The sequence below is a fragment of the Coregonus clupeaformis genome, chromosome 20, assembly GCF_020615455.1.
Source record: "Coregonus clupeaformis isolate EN_2021a chromosome 20, ASM2061545v1, whole genome shotgun sequence".
Classification (NCBI taxonomy): Eukaryota; Metazoa; Chordata; class Actinopteri; order Salmoniformes; family Salmonidae; genus Coregonus; species Coregonus clupeaformis.
Window position 1 is genome coordinate 7456766 of NC_059211.1, and position 13545 is coordinate 7470310.

At 41.8% G+C, this 13545-nt stretch overlaps 1 protein-coding gene across 2 annotated transcripts in view; it reads right to left on the reverse strand.

Annotated features, from left to right (window-relative positions):
* Nucleotides 1–13545, reverse strand: part of LOC121533778 (adhesion G-protein coupled receptor D2) — a 178647-nt gene that overhangs the window by 100652 nt on the left and 64450 nt on the right. For both annotated transcript variants that reach the window (XM_041840017.2, XM_041840018.2), the window contains exons 11-19: nucleotides 13230–13341; nucleotides 12380–12435; nucleotides 9014–9140; nucleotides 6372–6475; nucleotides 5048–5150; nucleotides 4694–4847; nucleotides 3278–3411; nucleotides 2649–2764; nucleotides 1100–1220 (exon numbers count right to left, since the gene is read on the reverse strand). In XM_041840017.2, coding sequence (XP_041695951.1) covers nucleotides 1100–1220; nucleotides 2649–2764; nucleotides 3278–3411; nucleotides 4694–4847; nucleotides 5048–5150; nucleotides 6372–6475; nucleotides 9014–9140; nucleotides 12380–12435; nucleotides 13230–13341 — 1027 coding nt within the window. The remainder of the gene's footprint in view (nucleotides 1–1099; nucleotides 1221–2648; nucleotides 2765–3277; nucleotides 3412–4693; nucleotides 4848–5047; nucleotides 5151–6371; nucleotides 6476–9013; nucleotides 9141–12379; nucleotides 12436–13229; nucleotides 13342–13545) is intronic.

A 13545-nucleotide genomic window follows, 5' to 3' on the forward strand; every position in this document is an offset into this window, starting at 1 on the left:
AAGTTACACTGGAATTAATGTTTTCATGTGAAAACCAATATTTCTCAAGTTGATGTTAATTATGGGTTGGAAGTAAAATGTAGGCTAACACTGCTGAGATAAAACATAAGAAAATACGTATTTATGTTTTCAGAATGTTGTATGTGTCATATTTATGAAATGTAATTAGAAAAATACCTTATTTCACTGTTTAAAAAAAATATTTTATTTACATGACTACTGAATCAAATATCAAAAACATGATACGCTGTGGTAAATTTGACTGAAATACTGTAAATTGTTCACTATAAATAAAAGAACAAAAACATGTATTTTTATAGCTGAACATTTAATTTAAAAAAAATTAAAAAAAATTAACACAATTGACAATCAAAATGCCAGCCTGTAAATTCTGTAGTAGCTCATGAAACCATTTTGTAACGTTGCACTTTCATTGATAAACAGAAGCACCTGTTTAACACAAGCAGAGCGCTACTCATTTCCTGTCAAAGTCAACCTTGTCTCCAACAAACACAAACTGAAACCTTGAGAGTTTGTTGCTCTCTTTCAGAGTCAGAATAAGAGAATCACGAGAATGCATAATGGTAAAAATGTGATTGTGTCCCTTTTTTCATCTGTGAGCTTGGTTCTAATACAGCACCCCATTCACTCACAGCGAAACCAGAGGCCTTTCAAAGAACAACGGTCTCAACTGAAACTTGAGCCACTTCCGTCTCTATTGGTGGTTAGTGGTCTTTCAATCCTTGTTAATTCTCCAATCAACATCTACAACACAGTATGTCCCTCTACTGGGTAGGCCTCCATCGAAATAGGCCTATAATCTCCACATCCGAATACAGTCATACATGCAGAACACCGAATACAGTCATACTTGTATAACACATTGGAAAAGGTGGAGTTATCTCAGGGAAAGAGAGAGAACGGGAGAGTGCAGAGAACGAGAAAGGCATTGAGGGAGAGGAAGAGAACAACAGAAAGACAGAGAATGAATGAAAGAGTGAGATAAATAGAGAGAACACAGAGAGAGAACGGGAGAAAAGATAAGAACAACAGAAAGAGAGAGAAGTGTTTTAGATAAGTGAGAGTATGTGGCCAGTACCTGCAGTGAGTTGAGAAAGATGAAGACGTAGGCCATGACTATGGAGAAGGGCACCAGGACGCCACAGAGCCAGGTCAGGCCCAGGATTGGCAGTAGCACCAGCACTGCTTTCACCGCAGCCCTGAGAGAAAGCAACCACAAGCCAATCGACACAAATTGAAGGACTGGGCACCATGCTAGTAGACAGTTTCCCCATTACCCACCCAACCCAGGCACCTCACACTGAAACTCCCCATCCATTCTGGATCGGATCCGTGCGCAACGCTATGGGCTTGGTTGGACGTGGTTGGGCCAAATGGGGCAGGTTGGCAGGAGGGTCGACCCAAGCACAACAGGGGAGGCTGGTTAGTCTCATATTGTGACAATTTCCACACTAAATCGCTCCCTAATTCTGTTTAGGATAAAATTACCTTCCAGTTCAGGTGACCGCTAAACCGCACCAGCTGTGGGGCGGGCGAGGGCTCTAGTTTATTCAGCGGAGGAATGTGTTTAAGTTTCCACTCTGGCTGCCATCGGGCCGGCCGGCTGACGCTCAACACCAACATTGATATTCCTCCTCCACAGAGTTGTTATTGTGACCAGCGCAGCTGAGTCGCAGGAAAAACATTTACACGTTGAAATGATTTCCACTGATAGATTGTAAACAGCACTTCAGGGAATGAATAATTACACTCAAATTTCATACACTGTATCCTATACAAAGGGTAAAGGAAACAACAAAGGGAAAAATACCAACACACCATACACTTTACTCTACCTCACCTCTTGCAGTGCAGTTAATATCTTTCAGTGCAGTTAACATGTACACTGAGTATACCAAACATTAGGAACACCTTTGCTAATATTGAGTTGCACCCCCCTCCCCCCCCCCAGAACAGCCTCAATTCGTCGGGGCATTGGACTCTACAAGGTGTCGAAAGCATTCCACAGGGATGCTGGCCCATTTTGAATCCAATGCTTCCCACAGTTGTGTCAAGTTGGCTGGATGTCCTTATTCTTGATACATACGGGAAACTGTTGAGCGTGAAAAACCCAGCTGCGTTGCAGTTCTTGACACAAACCGGTGCGCCTGGCACCTATTACCATACCCCATTCAAAGGCACTTAAATCTTTTGTCTTGCCCACTCACCTTCTGAATGGCACACATACGCAATCCATGTCTCAATTGTCTCAAGGCTTAAAAATCTTTATTTAACCTATCTCCTCCCCTTCATCTACACTGATTGAAGTGGATTTAACAAGTGACATCAATAAGGGATTATAGCTTTCACCTGGTCAGTCCATGTCATGGAAAGAACAGATGTCCATAATGTTTTGTAAGACAAAAAATGCATAGAGTTATTATATACATAGAGTCATTTTTATAAGTGATTATAAAGCCTCATACATGCTTATAACAAGTAATAAAGTATTATAGCTGCTGGCTTTTTACAAAACCAACCTCAAACCATGGAACTTCTGCAAAGGCATAGAACAACTACATTAGTATTGTCTAGTAATAGTCTGTGGCAGTAACTGTAATGAAATGGCGCCCCCGTGTGGTGTCTACCTGATCTGCTCGTAGGCCTGCTCCACAGGACTGTTATCCATTGCCAGCATGATGGACCTCCTCTTGGCTGTGGAGATGGTGATGACCACTACCCGCGTCAGAACCATGATGTTCACCTGATGAGAGGACACACATACACTGTCGGTTAGACAGAGACATACAATATATTCACATACATTTCAACAGTGTAAATACAGTAAATAATTGGTTAGAACATGCAAGTCATGTGAGAGGTATTGTTTGCATTCAGTAAGCCTACTGTATCTAAAACATTGTATTGTCATCTGTTAGAGTTAAATTAGTATAATTTTTTGGAGGTAATAATTAGGGCTGGCAAACAAAAACATTTAATCACGTTAACTCGCAGGATTTGCTCAAAGTGAGCTGTAATTCAAGATTCTTCATACAAAAAACATTACAATAATATTGATGTCTTGATTTTGTCTAAAGTAACGGTTTGAGAAAGCACACTTTATTTAACCTCAATGTCAACTTGTTTTTACATGGCATTGTAGATTTCAGCTGTATAGATGATGTATGTGGGAGGTTTTCAGTGTATTTTCAATGCTTTCAGACAATGCAATTAATTGCAAGAAAAAAAATTTTTGCATGTGTGTATGTGTTCTCACCATAATGATGAAAATAACAGGGCCTGCGAAGCCCCAGATGACCCCGTTTTGCACACTGAGCCAACAGTGGCCATCAGCAGAGTACTTCCCTGAGGCAGAGGCCAGGGTGATGGTGACTATCAGCACTGGCAGACCTGGGAGGGAGGGAGAGAGAGAGAGAGAGAGAGAGAGAGAGAGAGAGAGAGAGAGAGAGAGAGAGAGAGAGAGAGAGAGAGAGAGAGAGAGAGAGAGAGAGAGAGAGAGAGAGAGAGAGAGAGAGAGAGAGAGAGAGAGAGAGAGAGAGAGAGAGAGAGAAAGAGCAGAGCTAGAGCAAGAGAGATCAGTACTTCCTGAGTGTGTGTGTATATGTACTGTATGTGTGTGTTTGTGTATGTACAATCAGGTAAATAATTATTGGCTGTATAAAATAAATAATACAAATACTGAGCTATATTGTATGCTAAAACAAAGTAAAGGAAAATTATATTATTTTACACTAATGCAATTGCTAGGGGAATTATATTTTGTTTAACAAGTAATATCACATTTATTGGCACCCCTGTTTTTAATACTCCAGCACTCTCCCCGCGAGGATAACGACACAGATTTTTCAAAAATGTTTTATGAGATTGGAGAACACATTGAGAGGGATCATTTCTCCATACAGAATCTTTCCAGATCCTTGATATCCTTTGTCTGCCCTTTTGGACTGCCCTCTTCAATTTTAGGACATTTTAGCCAAACACCTGGTTGCCTCTGCCAAACACCTGGTTGCCTCCACAAGTGGATTTTCCAGAGAGACAATAACCCCCAAGCACTAATCAAAATCCACAAAGAAATTGTTAATTGACCACAAAATCAACAATCTCCGGACTTGAACCCCATTGAAAACCTGTGGTTTGAACTGAAGAGGGCAGTCCATAACAGCAGATGAAGGATATGAAGGATCTGGAAATATTATTTCTGTATGGAGGAATGGTCTAAGATCCTTCCCAATGTGTTCTCCAATCTCATAAAACATTTTAGAAAAAGGCTCAGTGTCATTACGCTCGCAAGGGGAGGGTGCTAGAGTATTGAAAACAGGGGTGCCAATAATTTTGAGGCCTATCTTTTAAAAATGTATTTTATTATTTGTAAAAATATATCTTTCTCTGAGCAATTGTATTAGTATAAAATAATATACTTTCCCATTTATTTGTGCATACAATATAGCTCAGTATTTGTATTATTTATTGTATAAAGTATTTTTTGCTCATCTTTATCAAGGGTGCCAATAATTATGGACCTGACTGTACAGTATATGTACAGTATATGTGTATGTGTACGTGTACAGTAAGTCTACTGGGGAGAATGGGATATGGAAAATACAAATCTCCATTGCTCATGTAGTAAATGAACTAAGGTAATCTTCTTCTATCTTGTTCTTCTGTGTCATACCCCAGCCAATGAGATAGTAGTACTTCATGTGTCGGTCCTCGCTCAGGTTGACCGCCACCACTTTGCTCCAGAGAAGCAGTCCCTCCACCAGCATCCAGCTGAAGGCAGCCATGAAGAAGAGGTGCAGCAGGGCCGCCACCAGGGTGCAGGCCACCTGACAGGGTCAAGGGTCAGATAAACAACAGACCAATACGCTTTGTAAGAGGATATGTCACAACTGTCCAAATGTCAACATTAGTGGAGCCACCCTATCCATTTCAGAGGTAGCGGTTTCCTAGCAAAGAGAGGTGCCGTAGCTAACTAACTGTAAAGTTAATTATTTTGCCCCACAGTTAGCCAAGATGGTTAGCCTACTTTATTGTTGACAGCTGAGCCACTGCAGAGAATGACTATCTGGGCACAGGTCAGCGCAATGAACAGGTTCCTGTGGATAGACGTCCTCTCCGATTTGGGAATGCTGGAAAGAATCAAAAGATGTAGTGTTAAAAACATTTCTTTGGAGAAACAAAATGAATATTCTAACACGACGACATAACAATAAAACCCCAATCAAGTGTCTTTGCAATAATTACACATTTCACAAGTATACTTTCAAAATGTCTATGAGAAAGAAAGTAATAGCAGCAATAGAATAGGTTTAAAGGCCCACTCTGTGATTTCTCCAACCCCATCCTCAGCTTTATAGCAAACCAAGTGTGGGTCTATTGTTTTGTTGTTACAAATGAAGTAGTAACGAATAACCAGCCATCTCTTGTTTTCTGACGCTTTTCTATTAAATTCGGACTTGTTTTCATCTGTGTGCTATTGGGTGTGTCTGGGATGATTTAGGTGTGACCGGCTCATAAATCTCCTTGTCAAATCGCCTATTCCCGCTATTCCCATCCCCAGTCGATTGACCAATCGGCTATTCCAATCCCTGATTTGGATCTCCCTTGGTGAGTTAATTAGCTGCCCTGTAATGCCACCATAAACCTTCAGTGTGTACTCACACACAGACACTACTAATAACTAGATTAGCACTGTTAAATACTGATCCCTCTTAAAACAGAGCATAAATGATGACTAGGGAGGATTCCGACCATAGAGATATAATTACTAGAAGGGGCAAAGTCCTTGAGCTCATGGGAATTTTACTGGAACACAGGACATTGACTTGAATGGGAATGTCCATTCTAGTAACTGTATCTCTACGATTCCAATGGTATGTTGCTGGCTGGTGTGACCAGGGTTGGGGTTGATTCCATTTCAATTCAGACAACTCCTCATTGGAAATAATGAGAAACGTGTTCAATGAATCTCCTGAATTGAATAAATTAAAATGGAGCTAACCCCCGAACTCTGGATGTGGCAACTTACTGTTGAGAAGTTCTGCTGTTAAATAAGGTTTCATTGTGAATGTAGCTACTGCTTGGATTGCTTTTAAAGGAGCTTGCCTACGATGTTTGTTTTCTCTTACTGTCTTTAATTAAATGTTGTTGTTTGCTTTTGCATGGCTAAGATATAATATTCCAGTGAGTGCTGACTAAGAAATGGGCCATGCTCGCTTTGGAGGGCGAAGCTAAGTTAGAGAGAACAAATGTCTCCAATGAGGCTATGTTGGCTCAAATTCTCCCCAGTTTCACAGCGGTGGTGTTTATTCTAAAGTAGCAGCTAGGTGACTGGCTAATAAAACACTCACTCCAGCACGGTGAACAGCATCAAGGTCACCACCAGTGCGCACAGAGAGGCCCCAGAGCCGATAAACGTCAGCTTCGTCAAAATATCCTCCTCCTCCTGAGTCCACTGGGGAGAGAGAGGGAGAGAAGCACACACACGCATATACAGAGTAGGACAGGCCAGTCAAAACACAGTCAACACAAAAGTATTGTTATCATCCACTGAGTACTGATCACTAGCAAAGAGTCTATATTATAGCTGATTAACTCTTACATGGCCTGAGGCCTATGGTTCTCCATACTAACAGTGACATCTACTGGGCAATGTGGCACAATGCGAATTTGCAACATCTGATGGCAATAAGAGCAAGTGACTGATGTTAGACAAGCTTGACTTGAGGAATACTTGACACAACATTAATACCCTACTAGCCAGAGCAGTGCCGAGCTGTACTACGCTGGCCTGGCTACGAAATCCACCAGTTGCTGGAGTTGTGCGTGGATGCATGCATGAACATGTGTGTGTGCATGTGTACAAAATTATTTGGTGAGATATCAGAACTGAAAAATACCACTTCCATTCAAATATTAATTACATCTCAAATCAGTTGATAACTAATTCCAATGTTAAATGGTTTTGACTGAGAATTCACACCCTCTATACTTTCGATTTATCTCTTCTCTTATCAAACATAAATCCTTCATCATTCTGGGTCATTCCACGAAATGAGTGCCTTTTGCGTCCCTTTGATATTTTAAGTAGAAGTTGTGGAAAAATTTTAATTTTAAAAGCCTGTTATATTAAATGAAGTGCCCTTTAATATAGACCATATGGAAAATTCAATTAACATATATATTTTTATATGAATGAAGACTTGCTAAAGTGAAGAAATTCTGCATTTTGACATGTCCCTCTGTGGATCCTCTGTGACCTCTAGGAATATTTTAACCTACTTAACCCCAACATTTCGAAGTTTTCACCATCATTGCAAAGCCCTAGTTACACTACAGTGCCTTGCAAAAGTATTCATCCCCCTTGCCGTTTTTCCTATTTTGTTGCATTACAACCTGTAATTTAAATTGATATTTATTTGGATTTCATGTAATGGACATACACAAAATAGTCCAAATTGGTGAAGTGAAATAAAAAAAATAACTTGTTTGAAAAAATTCTAAAAATAAATAACGGAAAAGTGGTGCGTGCATATTTATTCACCCCCCTTGCTATGAAGCCTCTAAATAAGATCTGGTGCAACCAATTACCTTCAGAAGTCACATAATTAGTTAAATAAAGTCCACCTGTGTGCAATCTAAGTGTCACATGATCTGTCACATGATCTCAGTATATATATACCTGTTCTGAAAGGCCCCAGAGTCTGCAACACCACTAAGCAAGGGGCACCACCAACCAAGCGGAACTATGAAGACGAAGGAGCTCTCCAAACAGGTCAGTGACAAAGTTGTGGAGAAGTACAGATCAGGGTTGGGTTATAAAAAAATATCAGAAACTTTGAACATCCCACAGAGCACCATTAAATCCATTATTACAAAATGGAAAGAATATGGCACCACAACAAACCTGCCAAGAGAGGGCCGCCCACCAAAACTCACGGACCAGGCAAGGAGGGCATTAATCAGAGAGGCAGCAAAGAGACCAAAGATAACCCTGAATGAGCTGCAAAGCTCCACAGCAGAGATTGGAGTATCTGTCCACAGGACCACTTTAAGCCGTACACTCCACAGAGCTGGGCTTTACGGAAGAGTGGCAAGAAAAAAGCCATTGCTTAAAGAAAAAAATAAGCAAACATGTTTGGTGTTCGCCAAAAGGCATGTGGGAGACTCCACAAAGATATGGAAGAAGGTACTCTGGTCAGATGAGACTAAAATAGAGCTTTTTGGCCATCAAGGAAAACGCTATGTCTGGCGCAAACCCAACACCTCTCATCACCCCGAGAACACCATCCCCACAGTGAAGCATGGTGGTGGCAGCATCATGCTGTGGGGATGTTTTTCATCGGCAGGGACTGGGAAACTTGTCAGAATTGAAGGAATGATGGATGGCGCAAAATACAGGTAATTCTTGAGGAAACCCTGTTTCAGTCTTCCAGAGATTTGAGACTGGGACGGAGGTTCACCTTTCAGCAGGACAATGACCCTAAGCATACTGCTAAAGCAACACTTGAGTGGTTTAAGGGAAAACATTTAAATGTCTTGGAATGGCCTAGTCAAACCCCAGACCTCAATCCAGTTGAGAATCTGTGGTATGACTTAAAGATTGCTGTACACCAGCGGAACCCATCCAACTTGAAGGAGATGGAGCAATTTTGCCTTGAAGAATGGGCAAAAGTCCCAGTGGCTAGATGTGCCAAGCTTATATATACATACCCCAAGACACTTGCAGCTGTAATTGCTGCAAAAGGTGTCCCTCTCTTGGCAGGTTTGTTGTGATGCCATATTCTTTCCATAATCCTAATAATGGATTTAATGGTGCTCCATGGGATGTTCAAAGTTTCGGATATTTTTTTATAACCCAACCCTGATCTGTACTTCTCCACAACTTTGTCCCTGACCTGTTTGGAGAGCTCCTTGGTCTTCTTGGTCTTCCTTGGTGGTGCCCCTTGCTTAGTGGTGTTGCAGACTCTGGGATGACCATGCTATTCATTACCTTGGACTCCATGTAATTCATCAGGACGGCGAAGTTGGTGGTGTGGTTACAAAAGCAGGAAGTGACATCAGAGCCTGTGTGAGTCACCCTGCAACCTTCGCTGGACCAGCCGTTGAAATGCCCAGTCCTGTGGCACAAACACCCAGAAATCAAACACGCACGCACACACACATACAGTTGATGTCGGAAGTTTACATACACCTTAGCCAAATACATTTAAACTCGGATTTTCACAATTCCTGACATTTAATACTAGTAAATATTCCCTGTTTTAGGTCAGTTAGGATCACCACTTTATTTTAAGAATGTGAAATGTCAGAATAATAGTAGAGAGAATGATTTATTTCAGCTTTTATTTAGTTTATCACATTCCCAGTGGGTCAGAAGTTTACATAAACTCAATTAGTATTTGGTATCAATTGCCTTTAAATTGTTTAACTTGGGTCAAACGTTTCGGGTAGCCTTCCATAAGCTTCCCACAATAAGTTGGGTGAATTTTGGCCCATTCCTCCTGACAGAGCTGGTGTAACTAAGTCAGGTTTGTAGGCCTCCTTGCTCGCACACGCTTTTTCAGTTCTGCCCACACATTTTCTATAGGATTGAGGTCAGGGCTTTGTGATGGCCACTCCAATACCTTGACTCTGTTGTCCTTAAGCCATTTTGCCAAAACTTTGGAAGTATGCTTGGGGTCATTGTCCATTTGGAAGACCCATTTGCGACCAAGCTTTAACTTTCTGACTGATGTCTTGAGATGTTGCTTCAATATATCCACATAATTTTCCTTCCTCATGATGCCATCTATTTTGTGAAGTGCACCAGCAAAGCACACCCACAGCATGATGCTGCCACCCCCGTGCTTCACGGTTGGGATGGTGTTATTTGGCTTGCAAGCCTTCCCCTTTTTCCTTCAAACATAACAATGGTCATATGGCCAAACGGTTCTATTTTTGTTCATCAGCCCAGAAGACATTTCTCAAAAAGTACGATCTTTGTCCCCATGTGCAGTTGCAAACCGTAGTCTGGCTATACTTGCGTACTATTGTTTGTACAGATGAACGTGGTACCTTCAGGCGTTTGGAAATTGCTCCCAAGTATGAACCAGACTTGTGGAGGTCTACAATATTTTTTCTGAGGTCTTGGCTGATTTATTTTGATTTTCCCATGATGTCAAGCAAAGAGGCACTGAGTTTGAAGGTAGGCCTTGAAATACATCCACAGGTACACCTCCAATTGACTCAAATTATGTCAATTAGCCTATCAGAAGCTTCTAAAGCCATGACGTCATTTTCTGGAATTTTCCAAGCTGTTTAAAGGCACAGTCAACTTAGTGTATGTAAACGTCTGACCCACTGGAATTGTGATACAGTGAATTATTAGTGAAATAATCTGTCTGTAAACAATTGTTGGAAAACTTACTTGTGTTATGCACAAAGTAGATGTCCTAACCGACTTGCCAAAACTATAGTTTGTTAACAATACATTTGTGGAGTGGTTGAAAAACAAGTTTTAATGACTCCAACCTAAGTGTATGTAAACTTCCGACTTCAACTGTACATACATACAGTGGGGAGAACAATAAGCTTGGCTAGATGTGCCAAGCTTATAGAGACATACCCCAAGAGACTTGCAGCTGTAATTGCTGCAAAAGGTGGCTCTACAAAGTATTGACTTTGGGGGGGTGAATAGCTACAGTGGGGAGAACAAGTATTTGATACACTGACGATTTTGCAGGTTTTCCTACTTACAAAGCATGTAGAGGTCTGTAATTTTTATCATAGGTACACTTCAACTGTGAGAGACAGAATGTAAAACAGAAATCCAGAAAATCACATTGTATGATTTTTAAGTAATTAATTTGCGTTTTATTGCATGACATAAGTATTTGATCACCTACCAACCAGTAAGAATTCCGGCTCTCACAGACCTGTTAGTTTTTCTTTAAGAAGCCCTCCTGTTCTCCACTCATTACCTGTATTAACTGCACCTGTTTGAACTCGTTACCTGTATAAAAGACACCTGTCCACACACTCAATCAAACAGACTCCAACCTCTCCACAATGGCCAAGACCAGAGAGCTGTGTAAGGACATCAGGGATAAAATTGTAGACCTGCACAAGGCTGGGATGGGCTACAGGACAATAGGCAAGCAGCTTGGTGAGAAGGCAACAACTGTTGGCGCAATTATTAGAAAATGGAAGAAGTTCAAGATGACGGTCAATCACCCTCGGTCTGGCGTTCCATGCAAGATCTCACCTCGTGGGGCATCAATGATCATGAGGAAGGTGAGGGATCAGCCCAGAACTACACGGCAGGACCTGGTCAATGACCTGAAGAGAGCTGGGACCACAGTCTCAAAGAAAACCATTAGTAACACACTACGCCGTCATGGATTAAAATCCTGCAGCACACGCAAGGTCCCCCTGCTCAAGCCAGCGCATGTCCAGGCCCGTCTGAAGTTTGCCAATGACCATCTGGATGATCCAGAGGAGGAATGGGAGAAGGTCATGTGGTCTGATGAGACAAAAATAGAGCTTTTTGGTCTAAACTCCACTCGCCGTGTTTGGAGGAAGAAGAAGGATGAGTACAACCCCAAGAACACCATCCCAACCGTGAAGCATGGAGGTGGAAACATCATTCTTTGGGGATGCTTTTCTGCAAAGGGGACAGGACGACTGCACCGTATTGAGGGGAGGATGGATGGGGCCATGTATCGCGAGATCTTGGCCAACAACCTTCCCTCAGTAAGAGCATTGAAGATGGGTCGTGGCTGGGTCTTCCAGCATGACAACAACCCGAAACACACAGCCAGGGCAACTAAGGAGTGGCTCCGTAAGAAGCATCTCAAGGTCCTGGAGTGGCCTAGCCAGTCTCCAGACCTGAACCCAATAGAAAATCTTTGGAGGGAGCTGAAAGTCCGTATTGCCCAGCGACAGCCCCGAAACCTGAAAGATCTGGAGAAGGTCTGTATGCAGTGTGGCCAAACCTGGTCAAGACCTACAGGAAACATATGATCTCTGTAATTGCAAAGAAAGGTTTCTGTACCAAATATTAAGTTCTGCTTTTCTGATGTATCAAATACTTATGTCATGCAATAAAATGCAAATTAATTACTTAAAAATCATACAATGTGATTTTCTGGATTTGTTGTTTTAGATTCCGTCTCTCACAGTTGAAGTGTACCTATGATAAAAATTACAGACCTCTACATGCTTTGTAAGTAGGAAAACCTGCAAAATCGGCAGTGTATCAAATATTTGTTCTCCCCACTGTACATACAAACCCTATGCAACGTTATGTTATGACTTATCGCTACTGACATGTACTCTAGGGATGTCTGACTTAGCTGCACTGTGTGGTCATACTTACATTAGGGTGAAATTCCAAAACACGCAAACAGGCGTGACTCGCTGCGAATACTCCACCTAGAACAAAAAACAGATGTTTCTCACCCTCTTTCTCTCTCATTCTCTCTCCTCGCACCCTTTGACAGGACGCGCCAAAAGCAACACGGGATCGGGCCAGGGAACTTACTAGAAAGACCTGGGCCAACTCTTGACTTTGTGAATAGATGTAAAATCAATGACACGTACTGTATTGTAGAGTTTCTATAACAACGTTATGTTTCCCTCAATCATTACTTCACCCTATTCCCAACCACATCCAACCACTGTAAAAATGACCATGATTGGTTTGAATTGCACCATTTGTTAGTGAAACCCAACGATTCTGAGGCTCTTGAGAATCTGGCAACCCCGCCTAAGAAAAAGTCTGGGAGGAGAGCCACCAACTCATATATCACACACTAGACACAATACATACACATCAACGTTACACCACACACCCATACATGTATACACTTTTCACACTACTGAGCAGAGCCGAGCCAAGCCAAGCCAAACCAAGCTGCACTGGCTGGCCTGGATACTCATCACCATAGTTGCTGGAGCAGAGCTGGAAAGGACAATGTGAAATGAAAATATCCAAGCCAGTACTCTATGGTTCAGGTTGGCCCTATAGTGTGAATCAGCATGCAGGCAGTAGCATAGTGTGTAGCAGTGGGGTTTATCCCCTTCATATACAGTAATGGGTATGTCCGAAATGGCACCCTATTCCATATAGTGCAGTAATTTTGACCAGGGCCCATAGGACTATAAAGGGAATAGGGTGCACTATAAAAGGAATAGGGTGCCATTTGGGATGCACACATTGATCTTACCATGTGTGAGGAGGACAAAGTATAGTGGATGGCCACTGGGATGTTCTGGGCCTTGGAGGGGTCTCGAACGGTGGCTGAGATGACTGCAGTGGCCAGGCAACCAGGGAGGATACTGCGGGGAGCAATCATCCAGTAGATGTAACCTTTAGGCCTTTCTGTTCATGTGAGCTAGTTAGCAACCAAAATCAGATCTTATCCGATTAAGATCAGACTACTTGAAGTGTAAAGTGTAGAAAACATTGGTCATTTTTCTTGTAGATAAAGATTGTTTTCAGATATAATCCAATAATGTATTCCCTATGTATTCTCCACATGT